This window comes from Cyprinodon variegatus, unplaced genomic scaffold (assembly GCF_000732505.1).
Source record: "Cyprinodon variegatus isolate N-32 unplaced genomic scaffold, C_variegatus-1.0 Scaffold448, whole genome shotgun sequence".
Classification (NCBI taxonomy): Eukaryota; Metazoa; Chordata; class Actinopteri; order Cyprinodontiformes; family Cyprinodontidae; genus Cyprinodon; species Cyprinodon variegatus.
In genome coordinates this window covers 54,289-71,365 of record NW_015150901.1, presented here as the reverse complement: position 1 = coordinate 71,365, position 17,077 = coordinate 54,289, and the positions used below count along the sequence as shown (strand labels likewise).

The window sequence follows — 17,077 nt, the reverse complement described above, 5'->3', positions numbered from 1 at the left end:
AACTGTAAAGTGCCTTGAGATGACATGTCTTGTGAATTGGCGCTATAGAAATAAACTAAATTGAATTGAATCACTGGCGGAAGATGTCAGGAGTGGGGTGTTACTATATTTGGGCAAAAATTGCCCCTCCTAGACTCAGTGATCATGATAAAAATTATTGTTTTTATTTTTTTACTGAATAATTCAAAATGTATTAAATAACCGCAAACATATTAGTTTTAGGTATAGATAATGATCCACGGATTATTCAATTCAATTCAGTTTATTTATATAGCGCCAAATTCACAACATATGTCATCTCAAGGCACTTTACAGTTCAACCAAATTGTATTCCTTGCTCACCGGACTTTTCCTGTGAGTCCAAATCTAGACCAAGGCAGTCCACAGAGCTTCTACCTGGGCTACAATGTGACAAGATTTACACCAGCTTGTTACTTCTTTGGTCACTGTTAGCTTTAGACTTCTCTTCAACTGTTCTCCTCCGTTTAGGCTGATAGTTGTTTAAATCAAATAATATTCAGACTGTTGTCAATTGAACACATTTCACACTACGACAAATGAAAATGTGAATTAAGCTCAAATTGTGGGCAAAGAGATAATTCTGCACATATATGGAATAAATTCACTACATCTTTCATTCAGAATATGAGTTTATTAACAAAAATTCATCAGTCGAACTTGTTTCAGTTGAAAACAGATCCAGTTAAAAATGAAATGATGCAATGATATAACAGCTCAGCCTGTATTGTATGTTTGGACTTTATTGAATTTGGACTGATGTCAAATTAGCTCTTAAACTAATTGAGATAAACTGGAATGTTTTTCAAACCAATCTGAGATCTGAGAGGTAAATAAAACATGATTGTCCAAATAATACTTAGCCAAACAATGTGCTTAATCAGAAACCAGTAACTATTTAGATAATGGCCTGTATGCCCAGCTCCACTACTTCCTAAACTTGGCCACTGTCGTCATGGTTACTGAGGTCAGACGCCCCTGGATTAATCAGTCTGTTCAGTAATGAAAGAAAGGAAACAAAGGTGCTGCTGAAGTTCAGAAAGTAGTGGAGCTGCACAAATAGCCCACTGATAGGATAAAAACCACTTTGCTTTGTTAGCCAGGTTTGGTTTTTGAAGAACATAGAGCTAGAATCTACCAGACACAAGGGAACTGATTTTAAAGGACTTCTTCGTCATCTTTTAACAATAAAATATCATTAAAATATCAGTATACAGTGCCATATTGGCGTTAAAACCCTTATTCAAATCATGTCAGCATGGGGTTGGCCACCTAGTGATCTCCATTAGATTCTTGCTCCCTTGTTTTTACACAACGATGAGCATGTAGAATGAGCAGAAAACATAAAAAAAACCTTTTTATTGCAGCCAAAAACTCCTACCCTTACTTTTCCAAACCTCTGTCCTCTATGATATCCGTTTTGGGATGCTGAGCTATTTAAACTATAAAGTTTAAGAAAGTTTGTTCCAGGCTACATTGGATGGGCCTGTGTTCAGGTGGCAGTTAGGTTAGGTTCTGAGTTACTCTTGTAGTCTCAGAATGACAGAATGTCAGAGACAGTGTGCTTTGCAGCAGTGTGGTACTGAAATAGCCACAAGCTTTTGAGCAGTCAAGAAGTTCTGATCCTTGGCCTGCCATTCAGGAGATCTCCCTAATGTGGTCAGGTAGGTGGGTTTGAACAGCAAGCACTGCCGAAAAGCCATTAGAGCAGCCAGTGTCTGGAACTTTCGAGATAAATCCTGGTTTTCTATCTGATTGATTGCATTGACTTGAAGGCAATCCCTCACACTAAGCATGCTTGTAGTAACAGTGGAGAGGAAAAACTTCATTTTAACATGAAGAAACCTCCAGCAGAACCAGGTTCAGTGTGAGCGGCCATCTGCTGAGGCCGACTGGGGTTCAAGGACACAGAAGCAGAGAAACAAAAGGAAGCTGAGATATAAAATGTTACTATAAATCAGCTCCACACGCAGCCCCCTCCAGGAAACACACAGCCAGGTAGACGAACACCAAACCAGCTCCCATGTCAGAGGATGAAGACAGCACATCCAGCCAGCCCCAGTCAGAGAAACAGGACTACACTGAAAAACAGGCCGATCTCCAACATCTCTATAAACAAAGGTGTTGATGGCAGCAGCACAGCTGATATTTCTCTCCAGGATTGGAGTCACAGCCAAACTAGAACAGAGCAGATGAAGCTAATATGAGAAAAAATATACTATATATATAAAATAAAGCAGCATGATGAAAAAGGGGTCCCTATGTCTTCATTCCGACTTTAATGAATACAAAAGCAAATGTCATGACACCGTTTTTTCCCTTTAAAAACTGTCTGCAGGTGTCCACCTGGTCACATGGTTCGTGTGAACGGCACCAAAAAGTCCTGTGTGTACACACTGTGTGCTGCTCGTCCCTGTCACAGAGGAACCTGCGTAGCCCAGTCCCCCTCAAAGTTCACCTGTCACTGTCCAGAGGGCTTCAGAGGGCGCCACTGTGAGACAACATTAGCAATTTACAGAGACGACGTGGGCCTGAGCTTCAGCTCACTCTTTGCCATCTGCATCTGCTTCATGGCGTTACTGGGTAAGTGATGCATTTGATCACAGCATGGGGGCACAAACGGGTCAATTGTCCCAGGCCCAGGACAGAGGGGGAAAAACAATTGACTCTCTGACCATTAGAAATACAGGCAGATGTAATCTTTCACATTATTTTTGTGAGAAAAATATTAAATCTTAGATTAATTACATAGATAGATAGAAAGATAGATAGGATACATATATATATACATATAAAAACAAACTTTAAAGTTCGTTTCACTGCAAACTAAGAATGTCAGATCTTCAGAAGTCAGTCGCACAGAAACAAAGACAAAAAGGGAAGATGACACTGAAGAGTTGAGGGATTTTATCAGTAAATATAAAAATAAACTGAGGATGAGTCAGGAACAGGTCCAGAATTGAATTGAATTCAGAGCCAGGTAAGAAACTACGCGTTTATCAATTGATTTTAAAGTATAGCATCCGCTAGCTTGTGTAAGGAGAAAAACACATTTACTTTTACAGAAAGCTTCGCGGGCCGGCATGTGTTTGAGGAGGATACAGAGGGGGAACAAAAAGACTGTGTTGTCCCAGGCCCTAGCATAGCTGTCAGCTGCCCTGCATGTGATGTTTTTATGATTTTCACAGCTGGATGTTTGTGGTGTGAAAATTTTCCTCATTTATAGGAGAAAAACAATTCTAAATATAAATACTCCAGGTGCTTATTTGTATACTGTATGCAGTAAAATATACCAATATAGTTTTTTTTCTCATTCCAGATCATCATCAAGTTGTAATATCATCCTAACCTCAATAAATATAACATTTGTTTTTCAAATGATGAGTAGATTTTTTTTTAAAGTATATTAAGGCCAAACTAGACATCTGGATTGAGGAATGACTCCCACTTTGCAGTGATTAGTTGTGCAACCTTGGCATCAGCGCTGCCTCTAGGTGTTTATGTTAGCTGACCAGGAGTCTTTATGTTGCTAATTGGGGGGTTTAATGAGCACTGGCATCCTGTTAAATGCTATTTAGGTCCAGCTAAGACATGATGTGTTGAACTTTATCTTTTTGTGTTCTGTATTTTATCTTATTAGTTTTTTTAGGAAAATAGAGTTTCTTCATGAAACTAAACAGAACATTTTGTAAATTAAAAATGTGTTCTCACACAGATCGCAAAGCTTTTTCAATTCAAAATTGAATTGGGTTTGATTTGAAATTCAATTAAATTTTCAATTCAAAATTGAATTGAAATTTCGAATTGAAAAAGCTTCCTGGATGGGAAGCAAAACGTCTTCAAACTTTGAAACAAAGTCCAGTGGATTATTTTTTTCAGTTTTTCGAATGATTATGACCTGGATGACTGAGAATCTTCACCAGCATATTGCAATTAAAGTGATTAAATGATACAAACATGAACAAGTTGCCGAGTTAAAGGCAAAAATATGGGATTTAATCTGGATTCATTAGGGTTTCTGCTTTTTTCCAGTTTTCTGGGAGTTTATTCCAGATTAGAGGAGAATAACAACTAAAAGCTGCTGAAAGTAGACTTGAGATGTCTGGCTGTTGATCTTTAATGTATTTTGGAGCTCAGTCATTCAGCAGTTTCTATCTGATAGAAGGACTTTAAAGTCTATTCTCTGTGATACGGGGGGCCAGAGGAAGAGCTTCAGAACTGGCTAATGTTCTCCACTTTCTTAGTTCTAGTGAGGACGCGGGTAGCAGCATTATGGATCAGCTGCAGCTGCGTGATCCACTTTCTAGGCACTTCTACAAAAGATGAATGAAGCAGGAAGTAGTTCTTCAACATTAGTCCTGTAATCCTGAAGATGTTCCTCAGGTGATAGAAGGTCCACTTTGTTCAGGTCTTTATGAGCCTCTATAGGTTCAGGTCTGAGTTCATCACTATTCTTAGATTTAGAGCCTGATGGCTGCTTTCTAGCTGGATTGGCTGAAGCTGAATGCTACATGGGATCATTGTGGTTCTGATGGAAGTTCTGTTACAGAAAGGCAGATCCATTTAGATAGCTTAAAAATATTTTTAGAAATGTATTTCTTTTTAGCATTTCAAGTTTAGTTAGTTTTACTTATTTGTGAAGTTTTTTTCATGAAACAAATTTAAATCAAAAATAAGAGAAAACCTGAATGGAGGGAAATACTTTTTCACAGGATGAGCAAACATATTAGATCTTCTTCAGGCATCAGTGGGGTTCAGCGGCTCTCATTGGGAGGCCTTATTTTAAAATGATATTCCACTCTGCCCTTGTAACCTCAACATATGCCTCATGTGTAGGAGTATATAAAAGAAAAAATAGATGCTGCATGAAATTTTGAACATATTTAACCTTCTGCTCTGGAACCTTTTCTCTGCTGTTTGGCGCAGAAAAGGTCAGAACACGTTTTAAAGGTTTTTAAATAAATGTACATAGAGGATTATCAAAGCTGCTGCATTAGTGTCCGCTCCATCGGAGAACCGGCTGCCCTTGGGTAATGAATTTATTGAAGATGAAACCTTTCACAGGAAGAGGAGATGCTTCATGTTAGGCCGCTCTCTAATGGAAATTTCCGTGAAGACTGAGATACAAAGGTCATGTGAAGCTGGTGTTTTTCACCCTGCCGTAAGGATACACACATGCTGAATTTAAAAAAATTCACCTCAGTGTGTCTTGTATACCGAAGTTGTTTGCTTTGCTCTTCCAGCTGAGGATGTGTTTGAATCTAAGGAGGCAGATAAGTTCAGGTAAAAGATTCAAAACGTAGCCTGGGGCTCAACATCGTAACAAGTAACATAAAACAGCCAGCAAACTCTGGGTTTTACCTTCAGTTTCAGAAAAACAGAGAACATGTTGGTTTGTTTTTAAATCAGCGATTTAAAATCACTTCCCAAAAATATTTACCTTTAATTTGACCAAAACAGGCTCTACTGAACATGTGTTTTCAGCTATGATTATGTAGTTCATGTTGTTTTCTTCAACTGCTGTATGGAAAAAGTCTAATTTTGATTTTATACACTCTAATAATCCCAGAGGGAAATTTCTTCTCTGCATTTAACCCATCCCCTTGGGGAGCAGTGTGAGGTTATGGGTCTTGCTCAGGGACCCAGAGTGTCAGTCTGTGGGAGTGGGTGATTGAACTCACAATCTCAGGATACAAAGCCCTATGCCCTAACCACTAAGCTGACACTCCCTAAGTAAGATATTCAACTGAAATAATTAACTAATTAGTTGCTGTTTTGTTTGTCCAAACCTTTCTGGAGTTAAAGCAATCAGCTGGTTTTCCTTCCATGACCTGATGGGAGATGTGATTAGAATTGGAACAATAGAAATAAACTAAATTGAAATTAATTCCATCAGCTTTAAATAAGTAAAATAGAACCATTGTTAAATGTATTTTGGGGTGATTACCTCTTAAGAGGAAGCCATGCTTGAACTGGTGTTGATTAGCTTGCCATCAGTCATCCGTTGTTCTGTCAGCATACCCAGCATACCCATACTCAATACCCATGTGCAAGACGTCAGATCTGCGTTTATCCCTTTATTTTTTTCCACGAAAAATTGACTATAAACTACCTCAACATGCATGTATTCCTTTAGTCATGTACAAAAAAACGATTTAAGGTCAGATCGCCATACGCTTCAAAAAACACAGAAAAGTAATTCATAAATTGTTTTTTTTTTGTACATGACTAAAGGTATCCACACCCATTGAGTTAGTTTAAAGTGTATTTTTTGTACAAAACTAAAGGGATAAACTAAAGGGATAAACAGGTATTGACAATGGGTTTGCTGGTCTGACGGGGTATGCTCATCTGACAGAACACCAGCCTGGAAGAAGACTCTCTACGTGTTTTTTCTGACTCTTTCTCAGTCATTTCAACCTGAAGGTAAAAGTCTTAGGAGTTTGTCTCAAAGGTGTTTGGGTTCTGCAGAGATGTTGGCTGTCATGATGGGTCTCTAGAGTTTAAACCCACATGCAGAACACCACAGGAAACGGAGTAAAAGTTTAACAGTTTATTAAATGAGAAGCACACAGAATTATAATGAGCTGGTTCTGGTACTGGTCCGGGACAGGAATCACTGAGAATCTGCAGAGATGGATGGTTTGGTTAGCCAGGCAGCGGTGATGACTTTTCAGGTGTTTGATTCTGGTTGTACCTTGATGAGGTTCCGACAGATTGATGGAGAGAGGGAACCGGTTGGGTCCAGAGACAGTGGGTTCAGCAGAGAGCTCAGCAGCAGCAGCAGCAGCGTCTAGCTTCAGACTAGTGAGATTCAGACCTTGAGTAGGTGTCCTTGCTCTCCCTTGAGAGCTGGCTGGGGATTCCAGACTGATTGTCCTCATGTTTGGCTTCCTAGGGCAGGCAGGCAGGTTTCCAAGCAAAAGCTCCTCCAGAGCTACAGAGTTCAGTCGGGCTTTCCTGTGAGCAGAGAAGACAGAGGCTGGTTAGAATCTAGTTACTCTCTTAGAGCAGACAGAGATTCTCAAAGTGAACAGAGGCTCAGGTTCTGGTAACCAAAACTGGTCAACACTCCGGCGCCGAAGACAGGTCTGGCTGCTGCTTATGTAGGAGGTCTCCTAATGGGCTGATGATCCTCAGGTGTGTTGGAGGCTCCAGCCCAGGAGACCCATAGCTCTCTCTGCTGGAGACAGGTGGCAGAACTCCAGATCCCAACATTGACTGTTTTTGACAACGGTAAAGCAGAAGATCTCCAGCAGCTCCTGCAGAGGATATCCTAGGTACCACTTTCTTCCAAACAGTGTCTATGACTAAGGACCAGTGTTCTGTCAGATGAGCATACCCAGTCAGACCAGCATACCCATAGTCAATACCCGTTTATCCCTTTAGTTTTGTGCGAAAAGTAAACTTTAAACTACCTCTAAGGGTGTGTACCCCTTTAGTCATGCACAAAAACTATTTAATTACTGCCTTTTTGGTGTTTTTTGAAGTGTATGGGGATCTGACCGTAACTTGTTTTTTTTCCTACATGACTAAAGGGATACACACCTGTTTCGGTAGTTTAAAGTCTATTTTCTTGTACAAAACTAAAGGCATAAAAGTGATAAATCTGATGTCTTGCGTATTGACTATGGGTATGCTGATCTGACTGAACACCGGTTCAGGTTCAAAGCGATGATGCTTCTTAGATCCACTGCAGACAGCTTATAGGTGGTGAGGGAGGGTGAGGTGGTGTCCAAAGGTCCAGAGTTATATCCCCATCTTAAGCAGATGGAGCTGAGGTTGGTTCCTGATCCCACCACTGGACCAACTGATCCACTTTCTGTCTGTGTGACTCTTGGGACAAATGACAGTCACACTTTCAGCAAACTCTGGGACTTTCACAAACAGGTTAACAAACACACAGTCATTAATGAATGAAAAGAGAAGACGGGAGAGAGCGTTCCCTGGGGAGAGAATTCCCAAGGAGGGGTGTGATGCCTGATCAGTACTCGAGTTGAGGGGGGATGAGGGGGGATGGCATCCCCCTTCTTAAAAAAAATCTTTAAAATTATCTACCTTCTTAAATGACCATCCCCCCATACCATCCCCTGTGACATTTTACTACTGAATGTGTAAAATTTCTACTACAGTAGTAGCCATTCAACATTTCCCCATTTTCCTTGGCTGGTTCCCTACAATTCCTTTTTAAACATCAGTCTTTGTACTAAAATGTTCTTTCCGTCATGATTTGTGGACATTAGGATCTAAAGAGATGCGCCATCTCCTGGTCAGACGCTGTAATTCAGTGAAAGAAAGAGTCAGAGTAAGACTAAAAAACTATGCAGTACCTGTCTAAGTCTCTGAAAGTGGGTCGTTAAAGGTAATTGTCGGGCTGGCTAAATAGGAGAGGTATTCTGTTTTGCTGCAAAGGGGTTGGGGTTGCGATAATAGCGGGAAGAGATCAACATAATTGCAATTGAGCCTCGAATCCAAATTTATTTCTGACATTTTGAATTGAAAAAGCTTCCTGGATGGGAAGCAAAACATCTTCAAACTTGGAAAAAAAATCCAGTGGATTGTTTTAAACTTTTTTGCAATGACTATGACCTGGATGACTGAGAATCTTCACCAGCATTCTTGGCATCGCTTCGCTCCTGAACGCACCTCTACCTAGAGGAAACATGTCAATCGCTGCCTCTAGTCGCATAATTCATGGAAACCATGAGCCAGACCTTGTTGTCCAGTATCAGTGGTTGAACCTCTAAATGCTGTGCTGGAAAGGCAGAAAATTAAATTAGGAAAATCTTCCAAGCAGGAGCTCAGGCTGGATTCACCCAGTATTAAAGATGATATACCAGTAATAGTGTGTGTGTGTGTGTGTGTGTGTAATGGTCATTTTTTCCCAATATAGTGTTAATACAGTAAACATTAGCTGTTGACTGGGTGTTTCCAATTATTTATGAAATGTGTCAGCTCAACTCTTAGTTATATGGTAATTTAGAGTTTTACGCATCATTAAGTCCTCCGAAAAATGCTGTCACACTAACAGCGGCCTGTGCAGCAGAAATAGTTGTGTTAATTACTGCCTGATGCGTTGCATGAGGGGCTAATAGGAAGCCCAACCTGGAGGAGAAGGGCAACAGATCAGTTTTGCTTTTCTGTTCTTCAGGGAGAAATGGCGGAGCCGTTTTTAATTCCTCCATGGAGCCAGAGCTGGATGATATTTTTTCCCCCTTGTTATGAACACAACTTTAGATGGTGATGATTTTATCTGGTGTTGATGGCTTTATTTGCCGGTTTAAACTGTTTTATTTAGTCTTTCAGATGTTGGTGAAACTCTGTTTCTATCGATGAAGCTTTATTAATCCAATGCACTCTGAAAGGCATGGAAATGTGTTCTTTGGGTTTATTCCACAGGAAATAAAACATTGCTGAGCTTTCTGTATGGTGGTAACGCAGCTCGGTGTATTATCATGATTATTTAATAAGTTTCATTTATTTAAAGTTATTGAACAAGTGGTGATGTGATGATGGGGGGAAGCTTAGAGCAGAGCTGCACAGTGATTGTTACCAGTTCAAGACATGGATTCAATGGAAACTGTCATGTACGTTCAGAATGTAGACACGTACACAACGTTTAATCAAAATAACAGAACAGAAGCAAGCTGCTGTGGATCTGCCAGGGGAGGCGGGGTGCCATCCATTACTGACACTCTGGTTGAGGGAGAAACACAGGTAAGTGACCACAATATTCTGACGGAAAATGATTATCAGCGTCAGTCACTTACCTGGTTTAACAGTTCAGTCCATCCTCTCGTGTGAGGCAGGATCCAAGGTATGAACTGCCAAACGAGATGCGACGCTGAGCAATCCGGAGTGTCCCCGAAGCAGCAGCCTAGGTGAACAGGCAGGAGTCCCAGCCAGGTCAGGCAAACAGCTCAGAACAGGAAAGTTCTAAGATCCAGGATTCAGCAACCTGGCCTGGGGTTCCGATCCGAACAGGAACAGACAGATCCAGGGTTCCAGCAATCCACAGAGAGTTCAGGCAGGTTCAGGGTTCAGTGACTCCAACAGAGAGCTCAGGCAGAGACGCGCAGACGGAAACAGGCAGGCCCAGCTGTTGAGAGGCAAAAACATGACACAACACCAGGAAAACCACTGAACTTTAAACTGGGTCCGTCCCCTGAGCCAAAACTGAAACAAGGCACGCTCAGCGGGCAGATCCAGGACACAACAACACACTAAACACCACACTGGCCTGCAAAAAAAAAAAAAACTTGAACTAAGTCAAACACAAAAGCACAAACTCAAACAAATAATGATCTGGCCCCAATAGCTGGGCTGAACCATATATAAAGCAGGAGGAGCAGGTGTATGAGATGAATGATAATACAGTAAGTGACCGAGGAGGGTCAGGCAGGTGAGTGAAGTGAACAATTAGGCCAGCTACCAGGCCAGGGAACGTGACAGAAACAATATATATCTATAGATATATATCGATAAAAATAGACAGACATAAATAGAGAGATATTCTAGAGTTGGGATTCAATTAAAATTTTCAATCAAGCTAATTACAGGGTCTGTAATTAACAACATTTTAATAAAAAAGCATATGTTGACAAAATAACCTTCCCTTTCAAATCAAAAACATTTTTTGTTCCTAAATTATTAAATATATAAATAAATCAGCTCAGAAACACAAATATTTATTGCTTTTAATCCATTATTCAGGTGATTCAACCACTTTATTTAGAAAATATTTTATGTCTTTTGAAATCAACCTCTATGGAAGGGAAACAGCACAAAGGTATTTATAAGAGAATAAGTTCTAAAACTATTAAGACTGAAAGTTTAAGACTGAAGTTTTGGCTGTAAACTGAAGTTAAAGTATGACAGTAAAGCATGAAGCATTGCCTTACGGAGCTTAACCTTTGCTGTTCAACAGGCAGCATTTAGAACAAATTAAAACAACCACTGAGGCGACTTTAGCCAGTTAATAAGAAAAACAATCCATGTTTCAAACCCCTTTACTACAGGGGAGGATTTAGGAAATTTGGGACCCTAGGCAAAGACAGGCAGGGGGCCTCTGAATTGAGAAGACAACACATAAAACAGACCCATTATACAGATACAGAAATTTTAATAGAATAGACATCCATTATTTGTATGTGTATATATATATATATATATATATATATATATATATATATATATATATCCATCAAGGAAGGGGGGAAATTTTGAATGGCTACTACTGTAACTTGTTTGATTCGAAACTCTAACCAAATGAGAAAAGTCTTCATTTAAAAGTCTCCTTCCACTGCCGTATAGTTGGGAGGAGGGGTTTATCATCATCTCCTTTTGAAACACTTCAAATCAGATTTTAACTCCATCTCTGATGCTGAGCTATATAAACATGAAGTTTGTATGATCAGACATTTCAGTCTTTAAGTGTTTTTTCCCAGCCAGTATGGACTGAACTGACCTGTTTTATGATCTTAAAAATTAGTAAAAATGTCTTAAAATAAGTATATGTACCATTAGTTTGAGCAGGTAAATAAGATGATCTGCCAGTGGTATTGGTATTTTTACCACCAGAATGGCCTGTTTTTCAGTGTAGACCTGTTTCTCTGACTGTGACTTACTGGATGTGCTCTCTTCATCCTCTGACCTTTGAACTGGCTCAGAGCCCGTCTGCCTGGCTGTGTGTTTCCTAAACGGGAGCTGGTTGACAGTTACCTTTTGTAGCTCTGCTTCTTTCTGTGTCTCTGCTTCTGTCTCCTTGAACCCCAGTCGGCCTCAGCAGATGGCTGCTTACTCTGAGTCTAGTTCTGCTGGAGGTTTCTTCCTGTTAAAAGGGAGTTTTACTCTCCACTGTCACTACATGCATGCTTGGAGTGTAGGATGACTTGGAGACAATGAGTCGATGCAATCAACTGGCTTTCCTTAGATAGAAAACTTTCAATCAATTTGACTCTCTTGAGATGACATTCTCTGCGTATTGCTAAGTATGTTTAAGGCCTTTTTCCTGAACCAACATGTTTACACAGCGGGAAATGGCCTCAAATAATATAGCTTCTATACTATCACATTTCTGAACAGCTCCACCTCCTTCCTGTAGGCAGATTAACTTGAAACACACAAGGGTCTAGTCCGGCTGTATTAAAATCTTTCTGTACTGTCTGTGTTTGTGTTAAACATCCACCTTCCTCCACCTTTAGCTTTATAACAATATTCCTGAAGGAGAAGCTTGCCTCGAGCAGTCTGACAGAGAGAATGCCACTGACATGTCCTCTCTCTTTAATTGGGGACACGGCAACAGAAAAGTCGGACAGAGAGCAGTTAAAGCAGAGAAAAAAACATCAAATGAACAAAACAGTGAGAGAAAATGACTGAAAGAAAGCAAGAGAAAATGGAGGAGATGCTGCAGTGTTGGTGGCACCAGACACTGTTCTATCAGAGGAAAGGAAGGACAGGGACAGAGTCCTCAGCTCCTGGCACTGTCTGGTGTCTCATTGGTATTTCAGAGGGCACCTCTCTCACCCTGAAACTAGTCAGCACAGCTCCAATCATCGTTTCTCTCTCCTCTCTTCACCTTTATTCCACTGCTCTCCTTGCAGTTTGGCTTCAGGCTCATATTAAATGCGACATCCAACCTCGATCCGCTGAAGCTCAGCTCTGTTTTAAGTGTTAATTACTTGATTTGTAGGCGTATAAGGTGCTGTTTACTCAAACCTGGAGAAATTGAGATCAATGCTCACGGGGCTCTGGTAGTAATTTCAATCGGTAGAGCATTCTGTGCTCGATTGGTCAAGCGTTGCTCCTCCTGAAATTTAAGTAGGAGCAGCTTGATATAAAAATGCCTTTGCAGACTCTAGGTTGGAATTCCAGGCAGCAGCTCTCTAGCAGGACGGTTTCTATCTGCCACGGCCCTGTGAGGCATCCAAACCCTTCCCGAACCGATAAACCTCAAACCTTCATGTTATTAGACTGGATTTAAAAAACAGACCGACTGAAAGCTGGAAAGAAAAGAAAATGATTGATGGTTTTAGGGTGGTTTCACTTAACCCTTCATAGAGCCACTGCTTCCTACATCACTTCCTTCCTTCCTTCCTTCCTTCCTTCCTTCCTTCCTTCCTTCCTTCCTTCCTTCCTTCCTTCCTTAAAGGTTATCAGTGAACAGAGGGAAGGATTTTAGTTCCTTAGCATCTAAAACTCTGTCCAAAGTAAACAAGCAGTCTGATCAAGACTGAAACAAACATTAAAATGGAGAAAAACTGAGCCAAAGCTGGTTTCCTCTGACTGAAGCCATGACCCAGATAGAATTGATCTAACTTGATTCTGGTTTATTCTTCTCACCTTTCTGTTCCATTCTTGGTTTTCTGATGTTCAAACCACTCTGTTTACTAAACACTAGATTTAATTCAAGGTATCAGAGCCAAGGTGGATCAATATGAAAATTCAAAGAAGAAACATTATCCCATCCATGATGTGAGCAAAGTTGAAGAGGTGTGAATACTTTTTCTCAGCTCTGTGTAACAGCAGGATTTAGGCCAGTCTGGCGAGCATCTGCAGACCACCAGTCTTATGCTGTTTCCTGCACTGGTCACTGATTAGATCTATAAACTCCTGGCACGCTGTAGTGTTTCTGCGCCAATGTTCTCTTCTCTATCTTAGTTATGGATGTAGCCTCTACTGAGTGAGCACCTCAGAGACGACTGAGTGTTGGACCACTTTTACGTTTTACTGAAAGCTCGGAGACACGGCAGGAAATTAAACGGTGTGCATGAGCCTTGAAGCCCGTTGCTGCAGGCAGGGTTCTGGTTATTGCATCAGTCAAACCTGATAGATTCCCAGCTGGTTTTCTTGGCTACGTTTAGTTTAAATATTCATTCCTATTGAGCAAAGCAGTGTGAAGCTGGGATGCACCGCAGCATGATAGCGTTGCTGTAATCAGCTTCAACAATGGATGACAGATTATAAAAAGTCCAGAGTCTAACCATTTATTGAAACAGTTGGGTTCATAATGCCTTTTTCTAGAATTGCTTCTGTGCCTCTTTGGTTCAGAGTTTACAGAAGTTTCCGGTTCATCAGTTCTCATACAGCCTAGACTATGATCCTGTGAGTTGATAAACAGCAGGAACTGGTCTGAATATGTTCCTCCCTGGCAGTAGTGGGTTCATAATATCATTTAAAATATTAAATAAACTAAGTAATGTTTTCCTCTAAAAAATAACATTTATGTTGATTTTTGCGCTTTAATCCAAATATTAAAGTTTCTTTAAAGGCTCAGTTTCGCAAAAAGGAAAAAAAAAGCTGTTGAATTGCTGCAGGCAAACCTCCCCAGCTGGCCAAAGTGGCCTCCCTACTGAAGCTGCTACCCACGACAGCCTGCGACCCGACCCCGGATAAGCAGAAAAAGATGGATGGATAAAATGGTTTGACCAGGACTACGGCGGGCTGCAACCTTTAAAGTTTGTTTCACTGCAAACTAAGATCATCAGGTTTTCAAAAGTCTGGCGCACAGAAAAAAAGAGAAAAAGGGAAGATGACACCAAAAGCTTGAGGGATTTTAGGAGTAAATATTAAAAATAAATTTAGGATGACGTTTATGAATGGAATTGCAGAAGATTGATGCCCATTCAGAGCCAGGTAAGAAACTACACGTTTATCAATGGGATTTTAAAGTATAGCATCCGCTAGCTAGTGGGGGTGGGGTGAGACAGCATGTGTTTGAGGAGGAGACAGAGAGCAATCCCTTCTGATAACAGAGAGGTGGACGGGCTTGCTGCCTGATAGGAGAGTCTGAGCATAGTGGCACAGAGACGGATCACGCTGTTGATTTCAATGATCCTGCGCTGTGGACGAGAAAAATGACCTAACCCTATGGTAGAGAGGAAGTCCTTCTCAGAGACGGCAAATTAACTCCCAGCAGATTCAGAGGGCAGAGAAATTCCAAAGTATCTAACATATTCCACCTCCCACAATGGAAGGAAAAAATGATTAGGGACTGGCTGATATACAGCAGGTCAAAAAAGGCCCTATTTTGCCTGCCATGCTTGCTGCTCTCTTATGAAGAAGAGAAAAGATCAACTAGTGCACTAAATGGGAGGGGGTAGGAGGGCCCTAGCAAAGCTGTCAGCTGGCCTGTCTGAACGGCCCATAATCACATGAACTCAATGCAGAGTTGACATGTGGTTCTCTGAAATTATCATGTTGACAACATGCAAAACACGTGTTAGTTGCGTGTTGTCTGCGTGTCAGAAGTCACGTGACTTTGAACGACTTGGCTTTCCATACTGCAGTGCGTTTACTCCTCTAGATGATGCTTTTGCTGGATCATATGCAAATAACAATCAGGCTGCATCATTGCATGTTTGCAGTTCACTCGGATTATGTTATTTATTGACATGCATTACGGTGAAATAATATATAATTATAAGTTATGTATTAATTTTTAAAATAGGAGAGATGAAGTAAAGAAAGTTAGCGGATGGATGATTATGATTGTTTTTATTTCAGGGGGGGTTATTTTGATCGTTTTTCCTAACGATGTCTCCTAGTTGGTCCCCTAGAAGCGTTCGGTCTGCTGCTGGGACACAGACTGCTTTGTGCTCAAATACTTTTACTTCTTTCATATTAGAAGGGACTAACAGCAGAGATAGGTTGATAAAAGTCATAAAACCTACATGATCCTTTTTTCACTTCACTTGAATACCGCCTATAAAGATTGTTTTATAGCGAAATTCGATAACGAATACTATGCATCTGTGAGGGAGCGAGGTAAGAAGCATGAGGAGTCGCAGGGAGTAATACAAAAAAATGGGTTTTTATTTTTAACCCAAAATAACAAAAAATACATGTGTTCATTTCATAAAAGAGGTGACCCAAAAAGAGCAAATGTAACTCTAACAAACTGTGCCCAAACTAACAGACTGCATAGTCAAATATAACCAACCTAACAAAGAAATTACACACCAGGGGTATCAAACTGAACAAACAATCACAAATGACTAAACACAGCAGTGCAGTTAGGTTTGGAAATAAGCTACATCTCAGAAAAACTGAAAACACACCAAACACAAAACAAACCATCAGTGAAAATGCATGAATGAGAAAAGTAAGGAAAATTTAAATCCTCCTACTAGCAGCAACCCAACTATAATCTAGTTATACTATCTGTAACTCAACTATAATCTAGTTACACTTTCTGTAACTTAACTTTAATCTAGTTATACTATCTATAACTCAACTATAATATAGTTATACTATCTATAACTCAACTATAATCTAGTTACACTATCTGTAACTTAACTATGATCTAGTTACACTATCTGTAACTCAACTGCAATCTAGTTATACTATCTATAACTCAACTATAATCTAGTTACACTATCTATAACTTAACTATGATCTAGTTACACTATCTGTAACTCAACTGTAATCTAGTTATACTATCTATAACTCAACTATAATCTAGTTATACTATCTGTAACTTAACTATGATCTAGTTACACTATCTGTAACTCAACTGTAATCTAGTTATACTATCTATAACTCAACTATAATCTAGTTACACTATCTATAACTCAACTATAATCTAGTTATACTATCTGTAACCCAACTATAATCTAGTTACACTATCTGTAACTCAACTGTAATCTAGTTATACTATCTGTAACTCAACTATAATCTAGTTACACTATCTATAACCCAACTGTAATCTAGTTATACTATCTATAACTCAACTATAATCTAGTTACACTATCTATAACTCAACTATAATCTAGTTATACTATCTATAACTCAACTATAATCTAGTTATACTATCTGTAACCCAACTATAATCTAGTTATACTATCTTTAACCCAACTATAATCTAAATATACTATCTTAAACCCAATCCTAATCTAGCTATACTATCTATAACTCAACTATAATCTAGCTGTACTATCTTAAACCAAACTTTAATCTAGTTATACTATCTATACCCATCTATAATCTAGTTATACTATCTATAACTCAACTATAATCTAGTTATTCTATCTATAACCCAAATATAATCTAGTTATACTAT

At 39.7% G+C, this 17,077-nt stretch overlaps 1 protein-coding gene across 1 annotated transcript in view; it reads left to right on the top strand.

Annotated features, from left to right (window-relative positions):
- The window catches only part of LOC107093830 (neural-cadherin-like), a 501,663-nt gene that overhangs the window by 439,889 nt on the left and 44,697 nt on the right, over positions 1–17,077 (top strand). Inside the window, exon 34 of the mRNA XM_015389130.1 lies at positions 2,357–2,601. Within this exon, the coding sequence (XP_015244616.1) occupies positions 2,357–2,601 (245 nt within the window). The remainder of the gene's footprint in view (positions 1–2,356; positions 2,602–17,077) is intronic.